This window comes from Macrosteles quadrilineatus, unplaced genomic scaffold, assembly GCF_028750875.1.
Source record: "Macrosteles quadrilineatus isolate MER2022 unplaced genomic scaffold, UCM_ALF_1.0 Scaffold_7__1_contigs__length_78375512, whole genome shotgun sequence".
NCBI lineage: Eukaryota > Metazoa > Arthropoda > Insecta > Hemiptera > Cicadellidae > Macrosteles > Macrosteles quadrilineatus.
Window position 1 is genome coordinate 26,160,491 of NW_026542600.1, and position 14,087 is coordinate 26,174,577.

Below are 14,087 nucleotides of genomic sequence, written 5' to 3' on the forward strand. Positions count from 1 at the left end.
GCATAACGTTAATTGAATCTCACGTTCCAACATTTAACTATCTATCACGCCAAGTCACCCCTACTCGTACACTAAGTTACAAGATTAAAGGTGACAGGTGACTTGACATAGTCACTACATAATGGCTATCCAATTTGGCTAAGTGTAAATTCCACAAATAATGGCGGAACTGATCAACATTTTTCTATTTCAAATATGTAAGGGTTTTGGGTAAATTGTAAAGTTTCTCAGTGAATCTCATTTGAGGGCACGGCGCAAGAGAGAGGCCGAAACAGGACCCTCATTAGTACCAACTCATTATTCCTGTTCTGAGGACCCCTAGCTGGATCCTTGGAGGTCCTAGTTTGATAAAATCATCAATAATTTACCTTGTGTAAGAATATCGGGAACAATTTACTCTAATTAACTCAAGAAATAACAAGATAGTGCACTGGTTAAGTTGCTCTTTAACATTATTTAGATCAACAGTTTGGAAGTTATTTACCTCATACATTACATTTTGGGTAAAACATTTTATGGATAAAAACTTTACAGTTAACTTACTCTCCATAAGGATAATGTAGGGAACAATATACTGCCTTGTGACAGTTCTTGGTAATCATTACGCCTAAAATAAAAAAAAGTAACACACTCGCATTTGATTGTTTTCTTAAGCTTATTTTTACCGTGAACATTTTTTTGTTGTTGTTGGGAAAACACTGAATTATGGAAACATTCTGTAGAGATCTATGGTGAACGTATGGTTGAGCCAGAGAGTCTCTCAATATCAATAAATATGAAGGTTATTATTGATGATCGTCAGGGGAAAAATCATAGCATATGTTTATAAACAAAACATTTGTTTATACCATGTGACTTAAAAGTCCCACCCCCTGTTAATTTATTTTATTAATAGAGATAAAATTATAATATTCAGCGAATGTTTATATGATCAAAAAGGAAGTGTTTTGTGTAGGCTATGTAAATTTTTACTCCCTCCCCTCCAAAAGGGTTTGGGGGTAAGTCCAAATTTTTTTATGTAAACCGCTATCGATTTATACTTGTAAAAATGCATTATAAAAGAATGGCGCAAACTAGAGGTATCTACGTCAATTTTATGAGACCTCTAGTTTGTGTCATTCTTTTTATTTTATCATGCCCTTAACAGTTATGTAAAACTCGATAGGTAAATTTTCTACCTACCCCCAAACTACCCATTTTAGGGGGAGGGGTGAAAATGTAAATATACCAAAAATATACTTTTTTATCATATATAAACATTCCCTGAATATTATAATTTTACCTCTATTAATAAATAAAGGGGTGGGACTTTTGAGACACACGGTATTTTATTATATGTTATTTGGTAACGACTACTAAAAATATGAAAAAAAAAATTTACTGATTTTGTTCATGTGTTAATTTGAATCAGAACTAAAAGAAACAATAAGCGGCTTTTAACTTACTGGCTAACGATCAAGTCAATATTTATCCAAAGCTAAGAGAATAGGCTATTAGAAACACGTTGTTTTACCATTGACTAAAAGTAGTAACTTGTTATGAAATGTGATTCATGTCGAAACTATTTTAGTACGCTCTATGTAATCAAATGTAAAAGGTAATTTAAAAAACTATGAACTAACTAGCAATTGTTAAATCAATATTTATCTAACTAGACTATCATAAAAACGCGTGATTAATTATTTACAATTAATTAATTAATCAATTAATTAATTATAACAGTGCAAAAGTAGATTCGTCATCCTATGGTAAAACCTGAACTCTGTTTTGGATGCATGTGTCGTGGAAACGTATGAGGGCGCCAATAGGCAAATTTTTGGGTCAGACTCTCAGTAGGTACAATTGAAACTTAAGCAGTTTTCAACCTCCATTTCAACTTCAAGACTGTTTTGAGCCTATAACATTTAACATAGAGAAAGTGTTATGTGTTTTTCAATAAGAAGGGACACTTAAAGAATGTTTTTCTGGTGGTTTAATTTCAACATTGTTCTAATTGCAGGGAGTCGAGGGATGTACGCACCTTATGCTGTGATTGTGTTCGTTCATGGGGGATCGTTCGAGTGGAGCTCAGGCAACGCCTACGATGGCCGAGCCCTTACCAGCTACGGCCATGTTATTTTTATTACTATAAACTACAGGCTCGGCCTCCTAGGTAAGTTTCTTCAAAACTCGTTCCATTAATAAACGCATTCAGTAGCAGAATGTTTCAACAAACAATACTACATGTATAGTGGTTTAAATTACCTCGTTCTGTCCAAAACGATCCTATGTAGTTCGTAGTGACTACAGCTGTTTCGTGCTGCAGGAGCACATCTTCAGGTCAGGAGAATGTCAAGATGACATTCATGATCGTTTTGGACAGAACAAGGTAATTTAAACTTTCATTTTAGAATTTAGCCTCCGGATTACGTTGAATATATTAAAATGGTGTAAATACCTGCTTCGTGGTAATCCTAATGTTGCTAGTGTCGCAACTAGTTTCGACTTTTTACAAAGTCATCTTCAGGCGAAGGCGTCAAGGATGTCAAATGGTGGTCACTTCATATGAAGGTCGTCATTACACATAAATGTAACATTTATGTGTAATGACGACCTTCATATGAAGTGACCACCATTTGACATCCTTGACGCCTTCGCCTGAAGATGACTTTGTAAAAAGTCGAAACTAGTTGCGACACTAGCAACATTAGGATTACCACGAAGCAGGTATTTACACCATTTTAGTAATTTAAACCACTATACGTTAATTCAGACGATCCAGAGGCCACACCATCATGAATACTACATGTGTAGCTGAGTGGATATAGCGCTCACCTATTGATCATAAGATCTCCAGTTCGAACCTAAGAAAAGTCAGTAGATTTGTAGAGGTTCAAAAAATTTCAGAAATCCAAATTCCCTCAACTCATTATTGACAATAACCATCATATGCTGGATATAAATTACGGTCTCGACAATCTACATTACTGTGGGAAAGGAAACTTATTAAATACCTTGGAGGAGTTTGAAATATATAAGGACATATATGAAAACATATATAACAATATAAAAACCAGGGACAGCACACAAATTTTGAATGAAAAACTCAATTATGAATCCTATTATATTTTCAAGACTACTCAGTCACTACAATAATCCAATATCAGCTGTTGATAACGCAGACGACAATCCAGAGTCCACGTCGCGTCGGTCCTTCATAACCTGGTTCAGTCTACTTCCAGTCCTGCCCGCGACAATGTACGCGCATAAGTTGATAGGCCTATCTGTTAACGTATTTAATCGTTTCGTGTTTTGTGTTTGTGTTACTGTGTGTAACAACTCTGATGACACCTCAAGAAGTGGATCCTTTTGTGTGCCTGACGATGGTGGAATTGAAGAACCACCGAAACATATGTATCAAGTTATTTTCAACACTACAAAACATGTCAAGAATTGAAAGGCCATAGACGTTGAAGACAGAGAGAGCAGAGCTTGTTCCCTCGTAAAAAAACATACAGGGTGAGTTTTAATTGTCCCCCCCCCAACTTTTTTCTACATTTTTTCAAATATCAATCCCAGACCACTTCCAAACATTGTTGGGTAGTAAGTACTTAATTTTGACAAGGGGGTCATTTCCGGCCGCCATCTTGGATCCGCCATATTGAATGCAAAATATTTTTTTCAAATGTAAAGGTGGGATTGTGACCCATTATTTCGAACTACATTTCTACCCTGATTACAATGCCGCAAATCGTTTTTAAAAATCTTGATTCATTCCAAAGTTATGAGGGTTTTTTAAAACTTTATTTTTAGCCCATTTTAACATTGTGCATTTACAAACTAAGACCATAATCTCAAAATAGTGCTAGTTAAAGATAAGTAAACACTACCAGTCATTGTCGACCTATTTTCACTTGGTTATGACAGATGTATTTTATTCGGCCGCCATCTTGGATCCGCTATTTTGAAATGTGATAAATTATTTTAAATATGAAGGGGGTGTTGTGACCCATCATTTCAGATTACTTTTTTAAGCTGAACTCAATTCCATGATCCGTTTTTCATTTTTATATTTTGATTTTGAAATATTGACATTTTTAACAAAAAATTTGCAATATATCATAAATAAAACTTCATAACAAAAAATGGATTGCGGCATTGAGTTTAGCTTAAAAAAGTAGTTCGAAATGATCGGTCACAACACACCCTTCATATTTGTTTATTTTCTCGAAAAAATTTGTTTGTGACGCTTTATGTAGATTGAGGAGGGTTATGTTTGGTTTTAAAGAAAGGTTGTATACGTTTTGTAAAGTATTGCTCAAAGTTTCATTTTGTAATTTATACAGTAAGCTACATGTAAAGAAGATTGGCTAAAAATGAAGAATTATGATAAAACATGTCATTAATGAAGCATCAATATGAAGCAATTGATGCTATTGCTACACTAAGGTATGTTGTCATATTCTTTTGGATCTATTAACATCAAAAGTAGGGGTTTGAAAGTAAAATTAGGTTAAAATTTTAAATCATAGAGTTGGTGTATTTTAAAATACACATCAGCACAACTTTTCTTCCCGTTGCAAAGCACGGGTAAAGCAGCTTGACAATTAAAATTAAATTGACAATTAAAACTCACCCTGTATATCCTGTATAAAGGTGTCTCGTATCAATTTGAAGAAGTAATTCTGAGCAGCAAAAATTTACAGACGGAGAGTGAACCTTTCAAATATTAATGCTGGCAAGATGTTACTGCTGATAAACCAAAGAACATAGGCAATCACAGGTAAAAATGTCTTCCAAGACGAGAACCGGAAAAGAATGTTCTATTGTGGTTGAGCATATGGTGATTAGTTTGTAGAGAGGGGCATCTCTTTACTTCTTTCAGGGAAGAATCTTATAGACTAGTTAAAAGAAGAGCAACAAATCCTCATGTACCACAAGTAAATTCCACCCTTGCAAGCAAGAGCCCTTACTTCAATAGTATAAAGATTTACAACAAATTGCCTCAGTACATCACGCAAGAGCCTTCTATCAACAAATTCAAGAACCTGCTAAAAACATTTTTAAGTCAAGCGGCCTACTACAGTGTTGATGAAATATATGTCTAGGCCATGTGTGTGTCACTGTTAGTTTAGAGGTTGTTATTTTTGTGACTGGGTATTGGCATAACCTACACCGAACATCTTTTCACGTTTTGATCCTCGTATGTAAGTATAAGTCACTATACCTAGTAACATAGACGTATTTTAGGGCTTGGCCTTACCTAGACCTAAGTTAAGCTACTGTACAAATTAAATTGGCCAACTTATCATTCCTAATGCCTTAACTTAAGTATAAATAGATAAATCTGAAACCTCAAAATAGGCAATCTGTTTTAGAGGAAGTATTTTTCTGCATACTAATTAGGCCTAGGCGTAAGCTACTAAGTTCGGCGGCTTGCTTAGTTCTTACTGAACCAGTAGTTTATTTAGCTTCAAAGGGCAACTTCCGGATGAAAATAGTGTTCAATATATAGGCTAGTAAGTAGGACTAACTTACTGGTTTACAAGGCAAATGGAATACCATACTGTGTTGTAATACCTTGTTAGGCTAATTTTGAAATATTACTAAGTTATGTGGGTTATATTTTACGTCAGTCACTAACTTAAGTTTATGTAAATTCACCATCAAGAATAAGTTAACTTAATTTAGGCTAGCCTAGGCCTAACATATTCTACCTCAACCAGGTTTCAATTTACCGGTTTTATAAAAGAAATAGCCTAGCCTATTTGAAATCCATTTTCCTTTTAAACTGAATTGGGGTACACTTCCGTATCTGTTGTCAAAAACAACTGAATGAACATAGGCTATAACGATCGATATTTTCATTCGGTTGTTTTTGACAACAGATACGAAAGTCTACCCCTGTATTGTCCTTAGTCTTTTGTATTTTAGTTGTTGTCTGCTTCCTTTACCAACCAATGATTAGGCCCAACTAATCTTGATACATATTTAGGCCAGAGAAAGGTATGCATGAATTTAACTAAAAGTAGTTTTCTCTCCATTGTTTCAGTTGATAACTCTGCAGCTTTGGTGGAAGTTATTATTTGGTAGCAGTGAATAATTTGCCTACGGTACCAATTCTCCCGAGTGACAAAGTGGCTGTCTAGCAGCCTGTAGGCTGGGAAGGAGGAATAAATTTTCTTTTGCAATCTGCATCTGAAGCCAGCTATCTTGCGTAAGTTTTTTTTAAATTTACAATCTGACATTAATAATAGGTAGACATAGGCTACATATATTTCAATTAGGTTTTCTCAAAGTTAAAATAAAGTTTCAATCTTAGGTGTTTTTATTTCAATTTTTCTGTTTGATTCGCCATGACTGTGTATGTCTTTTTTGCCATAACGGGTACAGTTCCGCAGAGAACCTGCGATATATTATCGGATGAATAACATTATATATCAATAATTATCCGATTCAATACATCGTTCCCTATGTTTTTTCACTATGTAAACATCAAATTGAGTTATGATTTGCAGATTTGGTGAATTGGTTTTGCAATATTAATATCAAATCAGATATAGGCTATATACCGTCCGATAATATATCGCAGGTTCTCTTAGGAACTGTAGATAAGTTAGGCTTTACCACCAAAACACAACCTAATTCATGATAGGTACCTATTGGGTAATAACGTAGCCTAAGGTTCATCACACAGTTAAGAGAGTTTCTCTTTTTTGTGACCCACTTATATAGGAAGTCTTTGATTTACACTATATAAATATTCCGGCAGTGCTAACTTTTGTAAAAGAAAACTAGGTATTAGTTGAATTTTTTTAAACGCACACATAGGCCTATACACACACCAAACTACATCCGACCGTTGCACTCATTTCAGTCAGTGCTCACCCCAATATTTGTCCGTTCAAGTGACTGAGGATTACTTTTACCACTACCTAGGTCAAAATTTTCAATTTTCAGATTTAGATTTAGCTTTAACAAGGCTACTCAAAAGAAGCAAATACCATCAAAATATAAAATAGATTTCACTAACAATTTAATATGTGTACCTAGTTGTAGGCTATCCTGGGTGTTGATCAGGAAAATTAAAATATATACAAATTCTAGTGCTAATACTAATCTCTTTTATACAGAGGCAGAACCGGTACGCAAGAACACTAGGATCGTGGTGTAATGGAAATATATGTTGTTGCTACTATAATCAAGAATTGGCTTCGCCCAGCAAAGTTTAGGATTGATGCAAGGTAAATTTATTGTGTTATTTATAATTTAGGTTAAAGAAAAGATTGCTTATCTAATTACCTAATATAGAACTTAAATTTTATTATAATTAACAGATTAGGCCGACATCTAACTACTGTGATGTTTTCTTTTCAAATTGTGAATTTTCAGTGACAGGCTATGCAAATGAGCAAAACTTAATCTGCGGTTTTATCCATCTCTTTTTTCTTTATTGTCAAGAACTCAATGCCTTATCGACAAATTTAATTATAAAGTACAGGTATAGTAAAAAAATAGGTCTTAAAAATGCCTAACGAAGGGGTCTCCAACCTACAGCCTGTGGGCTACATCCGGCCCTCGTGCAGTTTTATTCCAGCCAGCAGAAAGCCAGCATACGTTTTTGAAAATTATTATTTTTTATAGCAAACACCAATTATATTCTCCCACGATTGCGTAAACAGGTGTGGTCAGGTGGTCTCAGCTATATCGTGATCATCACCCGTGATCTCGCCAAGACTCACGAGCATATTATACTGCAGTCTCGACGGTGCCGTGATTGTCTTTTGCAGTCCCAGCAACACCCTTCATTGTTGACCGTGATTTCCTTGAGGTGTAAAAAGAGAACTTTGTCAATGAATGCAGGCTCAGCCATGGGATATTTATTTACCTCGCGGCTCATAATTAAGAGCAATTAACTGTCTCTTCCCCATTCAACAAAATTTGTGTACAATACCCTGTCTCCAAGTTGGCAGGTTAACGTATTTAAATAGGAACATAGTAAATGTCTCTCACTTGCTAATTTTTTCTCAATAGGCCTAGGGGAATATTAGTAGTAGTCAAGTAGCGGCAGATTAATTTAAATATATATATTTTTAATTGATCCTAATTGGCAGAACTACAAATTGAAATCTTAAACTAGCTGACATTTTAAGTGTCAAATTTTATAGCCTATTCTCACTAAAAAATCATTGAACTTTTTGTCAAAGATTTAGCTTAGAATGTGATTACTTCTTAATTGCACATCTTTCGTTAGAATTAGAGGCATTTATAATTTTATTTTATGAACAGAACTATATTTTAGATTATTAAAAAAGGAAACTATGTAGTTTATTTGTTTATGGATAGATTTTGATAAAATTTGGCAAACTTATTTACTTTATCCTATACTATTGACGTATGCTCAAAAAAACTTTTTACCTTATCCATGGCTGCAAACCTAACCTTGTTAAATCTAATCTTCATTCAATTTTTATCTTGTATATTTTTTTATATTATCAGCAAGTTAGGTTAGCTTATGACAGTTTAATTTTATAATAGAATGCTCTCATTTTGTCCGTAGTAAACCTTAATTCAATTTTTTCACAATCAGCAAGTTTGGTTAATTTGGTTAGGTTACGACATTTTAATTTTATAATAGAATGCTCTCATTTCGTCCGTATCACAAAAAGCCTTTACCTTGTGACAAACGACAACTACAATCGCATTGATAGTAGATGATGTTGTGATTCGATAGAGTAGCGAACAATTAACGTTAGTCGCTAAATCGGTGGCGTTTTTAGACAAAAAAGTGCTCACCGAGGAAAAAGGGTTGGAGACCCCTTGTCTAACATATTATATTTTATCTATAGCTGTCTTAGAAAATAACTCTGTTGAACCTCTTTTACAGGAACAATAGAAAACTGAAGAAGGCCATTTGGGAGATGAAGAAGACCAGAATTATTTTTTTTGTAAATTGTACATATCTTTTTTATATTTGTGTTTAAATAATTTTTAATTAAACTTATTTTATCATACAAACAAACTTTTTTCTTTAAAATGTTTTCCTTGAATGCAATTTTGTTTTAAACAAATATGTTTTGTGATACTTTTGTTAATGTTTTGTCAAATAAGAAATATATATATATATTTACTTTTTTGGGTCACCCAAGAACTTTAACAAACTACCTATAACTTCAGAATAATAAGTCAAATCAAGGTAAGAACAGTAAAGAAGTCTGAACTGATATTATTTTAATCGCCATGAAATTTGAAATGTGAAAAAAATGCAACCTGCTGCAATGAGACATTTATTTGATATTCAATTTAATATTTATTTAATGTCAAATTAAGTGAGGTTGAACCTAAATTGACCATTTATTTGATATCAAATGAATGTTCGCGAATATTAATTTAATATTCGAATGCCAAAAATGTTATATCAATATTTATCACCATCATATTTAAAATGTGAATGTAAATTCAATCATATTCTCTTTATTATATTTTACCAATAAATTTATGAATGTCAAATTTGATATTTATTTTATATTCAATTTGAATATTTATTTGATGTAAAATTGAGTGACGTTTGAACCTAAATTGAACGTTTATTTGATATCAAACGAATGTTCGTGAATATCAATTTGATATTCAAATGTCAAAAATTTGATAGCTATTTGATATCAAATAAATATTCAGTGCTATGTGGGAGGGCTGGGTCTCACTTCCCCTACCCCACGAGTACAAGCCTAGCTATTGCCTAGCAAGCATTGTACATGCTCAAAAATATCATGGATTGATTGATAAAACCTTCATAATTAAGGACCTAAAATATCAGGTCTAGGAGCATTGTTGTTAATTCAACCCAGCAACTGTATGAGCTTCGTTGATGGTTCAGTGAAGGGACTTCTTTGCTAGCTTGTATGCCTTCAACTTACAATATCTACCTATTTATTTAAGATGTTCTTGAACTAACTTGTTGTTGATAACTCTTATAATTATCCATTGTATTTTAAATATTATCTTACTATCTGTGGCATTTCCCCACAACTCAATACCATAGCCAATGTTACAAAGTATACCATTATCTGAGTTTTTCATCTATTATTTTGGAAAGCACTAAAGTAACGTGAAATGCTGCTTTAAGCTTTGATTACAATTAATTGATTTATATGATTTATATGTTACAGTTCAGACTAATTTTATTCCTAAAATGTTGCACAATTGAATTTGACTTAATATGCCTTCTGACGGATTATAGTCAATCTGTCTACTTTTTATGCTGTTAGAATGGAAGTTCACACAATATGTTTTATTTCTTTTTCTGTTATGTTTATGATTAATGGCCAGAAACCATTCAGTCAAGTAAGATCAAAATAGTTTTTCAATCCAACGTTTACATATTTTATAAAACTTTATACTCAAACTGTTTTTAAAATAAGGAAAATATCTATTTATTTATTTATTTATTGCCAACGGATTTCATCAATTTACAATAAGAATTACAATATAGTGAGATACTCATCATGACTAAATACTAAAACTAATTAAGTAACAATGCAAAACTGATGAACAATATAATAGGGATACATGCAAGCTCTAAGACAGTAAAAAAAAATCACTTATACCTAGGAGTAACAAGACAAATAATACAAGACATATGGTAATTGAATAAATAGTCAAAAGTTTAAGTCTAAGAAATATGTACATAACAGAGACAAGTGAGATTAACCTGAAATATAGCAATAAATATAAATGATATATAGCGTGATAAATAATACTGTGGTAACAAGACAATAAGAAAACAGTACATGTGATGGACGTATGATAGAGCTAGGAACTATGATAAATAAATAATACAGTGAAATGGGATACCTAATAATACATAGACATTTAATACTGATATAAGGTGTAATTTGCAAGAACTTTGCGCTTGAAGGATGCAATCGACTCATTAAAGAAGTCTAGATGAGATGCAGCATCACTTCCAATCCTCAGGAGACGTGTTGGTCCAGCATGGTAAGTGTAGTAGGTGGAGTGGTATTTTCTCCTGAAGATAGTTCTAGATCTGGTTCCTCTGGGCGTGACGAAATCAATGCTGCTAAGCAGCTCGGGACAGTCGAGAAAACCATTCACAATCTTGTGCAGGGCAACGAGGTCGAAGTGATGACGTCTTTGGTTGAGGGGAAGTAAACCGAAGTGTTTTTCCAAATCAACAACAGGAGTGGCTCGGTAAGTGTAACCGATTCATGAGCCCAGTAGCCGCAGGAATCGATCTTGGATGTGCTGTACTGGTCTATATGATTTTGCTGGTATGGGGTCCATATGATGCAAGCATACTCAAGTATGGGACAAACGAGTGACTTATACAGCACCACTGGTGTATTGGGGGAGTGGAAGTCCTTGGTTGATTGGAATAGGAATCCCAGTAGAGAGTGGGCACGAGATGTGATATAGTTTATGTGTTCCTGTGGGCTGAATGAGGGTGACAAGACAACCCCAAGGTCCTTCACACTCTGTACTCGCTTCAAGATTGTATTGTTCATTAGGTAGTCGTAAGTAACTGGACCAAGTCCTCGTTTAAAAGACATTATGACACACATAGAGACATTAAGTTCCATGGAGTTTGAAGCACACCATTTTTCTATATCACATAGTGACATTTGGAGATCCTGATGCCCTGAAGATGATGAAACCCTGTTGAACACCTTCATATCATCCACAAACATAAGGAAGTTGGATGAAATGGAACTGCTAACGTCATTTATGAAGATGTTGAAGAGAAGAGGGCCTAAATGAGAACCCTGAGGAACGCCTGAGACGACTGCAAACGGTTAAGACTTGTGGTGAAACGGTGATCTGACATGATTAAGGAAATATTTGAGGAAAAATACCATCAGGCAAATGGAAATTTTCTTTAATCTGCAAGTCTGCAGGTTTGCTGGGGCGGGTGTACTTCTCATTGTAAACCAGTTTGTTGATAACCAGTCCTTCTTCCTCAAAACCCTAAGACACTAACATTGATACACATAATTTTACCATTAAATTTTATAAAAAAATTTCTTAAGAAGATAAAAAAATGTGCTAAAATTAATATAAATCGTAGTATTATAGTATATGTAAGATGTACTACATAAATACCATTAAGATACTTACGTAGTAGTATGTAGTACGTAGTGGTACGTAGTAGATGTACCATTAAGATAATGGTACATTAAAATATTGTGTCCTTTAAATAATAAATTAGAAGCAATGCATAATATAGTTGACATTTTTATTGTTTACCCTTATAGCCAAGTAAAAGGGGAATCCCACAAATAACTTCTGGAAAATTACATACTATTATTCTTATATAAACTCGAAATATTTATACAGTTCCCTACCTACTGTATAGAGTGTATAGAGAATATGTGAAGCACATTTCATAAAACCCAACAACGTATTTCAATAACCTGTCGAACAGAAAAATTCATTTGTGTAACATCCATGTTGTAAATGTGAATTCATTCCACCCATGAATAAACAAATACGAAATTGAAAATTAAGAGTGTGGGGGATGGCATGGAATGAGAGGGGATGGTGGAATATTTTCTCAATGGGGGAGTTGATGGAATATATTTTTTTTTTGTTCACAAATAGCTTTTCTGAGTATTTGGTATTTGTATTGAAACTTGAGATTTTACTGGTAAATCGTTAGTTGTTACATCAGAATGTAAGCTCAGTATATTTTATAGTTGACGATTTTTATAGATTGGCGTAATTATAAGATAATTTCAATAAATAAACATTTGTTTATGTTCCTAGCTAGATGGTTTTTTAAAATATTAGAACGATTATTAAAACGTGACTGTATAGTTAAACAAAAAATAAATAATTTACAATAAATTCGGATCAAATCATACCATTAGCCTGAAATATGTTGTCAAGAATCCATCTTTTGATAAATATCAACACTGATGATTAATTTATGCGTTATAAGTGTATAATTTGTTGTAATGCCCATTGAAATTGCAGAGGTAAACAACTTTATAAATACAAATTTTAATTTTAATTAAGTATTATTAAAACTCAAACTTTTGTAACTTGATGTAGCTGCTCTAATACATAAAATTAACTACTCTTTTCCCTCCAAGATTAGTCTTGATGTAAAATTAGGTTGCTAGTTGCTAGGTATATTTGATAAATAAATGTTTGTTGGCTTTGGCCGAACATGGTTTAATGTTTCATTTTTAGTTAATTTAAAGATAAATAAACAGGATCTCTATGTTGTAGATTATAAAAATTGGTACAACGCTCGTATAATAATAACCCATTAGGAATTGTAAATTAAAGATTTTGAGTTGATTAATAATCTCAGATGTATTTAATTTTAAAAAGATAAAGTATCGATTTCCTGTTTTTACAATATTGTATACACAATTAAATGTTTATTTAACACTGTTTATTTCACATGAAGAAAGTCTGTTATTTTTATCACTGAGATTTTTATATGATCTCGTGGCCCCAAAATATTGGGAAAAGTGTTATTTGTTCTAAGGCATATTTTCCCAAAGAAAAGGGTCTCATGGTAGCCCACTTTATTTCATGACTAGGTGACTAAACATTAGGTACCTTAGGTACTTCCAGAAACTTTAAAATTTAATAATTATATCTTCAATATGTTAACTCTGTATTGCCTATACCAATGCACTTAGCTCTTCTCTAATTGAATTTTCTTACTCGTTGTGAAATTAGCTTTAATGTGATATGCTACAAGTAACGGTTTTTTGAAATAATAAAAATTCCCAAAAAAATAATTTTTGAAAATTTGCAAATGCCCATTGTTCAAAATGTTCAAATAGCAACATATGTCAAGTGGCAAATCATTTTACAGTTTTTTTTATATATTTTTAACAACTTTGTAATTTACCCTTACTTCCGTATCTCTTTTAGGTTTTGTGCAAATAACAAACCTATTTTTCCTATATCAAATGCATGTTATTTGGGTCACTCAACGCAATGGGGCCATTAGTGTTAAACCCAAAATAATTTTATTTCATCCTTGTACGTTAAACCGTTTTCCCGTAATCAATTTGAGACACCTTACAAGAGACACCCTGTATATTTTACAAAGTAATTGTTACATGATA

The 14,087-nt window shown here is 33.1% G+C and overlaps 1 protein-coding gene and 1 long non-coding RNA gene across 3 annotated transcripts in view; both read left to right on the forward strand.

The window, feature by feature from the left end:
- The window catches only part of LOC128997873 (neuroligin-1-like), a 129,324-nt gene that overhangs the window by 100,579 nt on the left and 14,658 nt on the right, over positions 1 to 14,087 (forward strand). The window contains exon 4 of the mRNA XM_054423651.1: positions 2,000 to 2,152. Within this exon, the coding sequence (XP_054279626.1) occupies positions 2,000 to 2,152 (153 nt within the window). The remainder of the gene's footprint in view (positions 1 to 1,999; positions 2,153 to 14,087) is intronic.
- Positions 5,306 to 8,880, forward strand: LOC128997874 (uncharacterized). 2 transcript variants are annotated; one of them, XR_008491162.1, is made up of 3 exons: positions 5,306 to 5,393; positions 6,032 to 6,196; positions 7,113 to 7,648. It is a non-coding gene; the product is annotated as an uncharacterized LOC128997874 (long non-coding RNA). The 2 variants fall into 2 exon arrangements; XR_008491163.1 differs by lacking the exon at positions 5,306 to 5,393 and adding an exon at positions 8,867 to 8,880 and having other exon boundaries at positions 5,763 to 6,196; positions 7,113 to 7,223.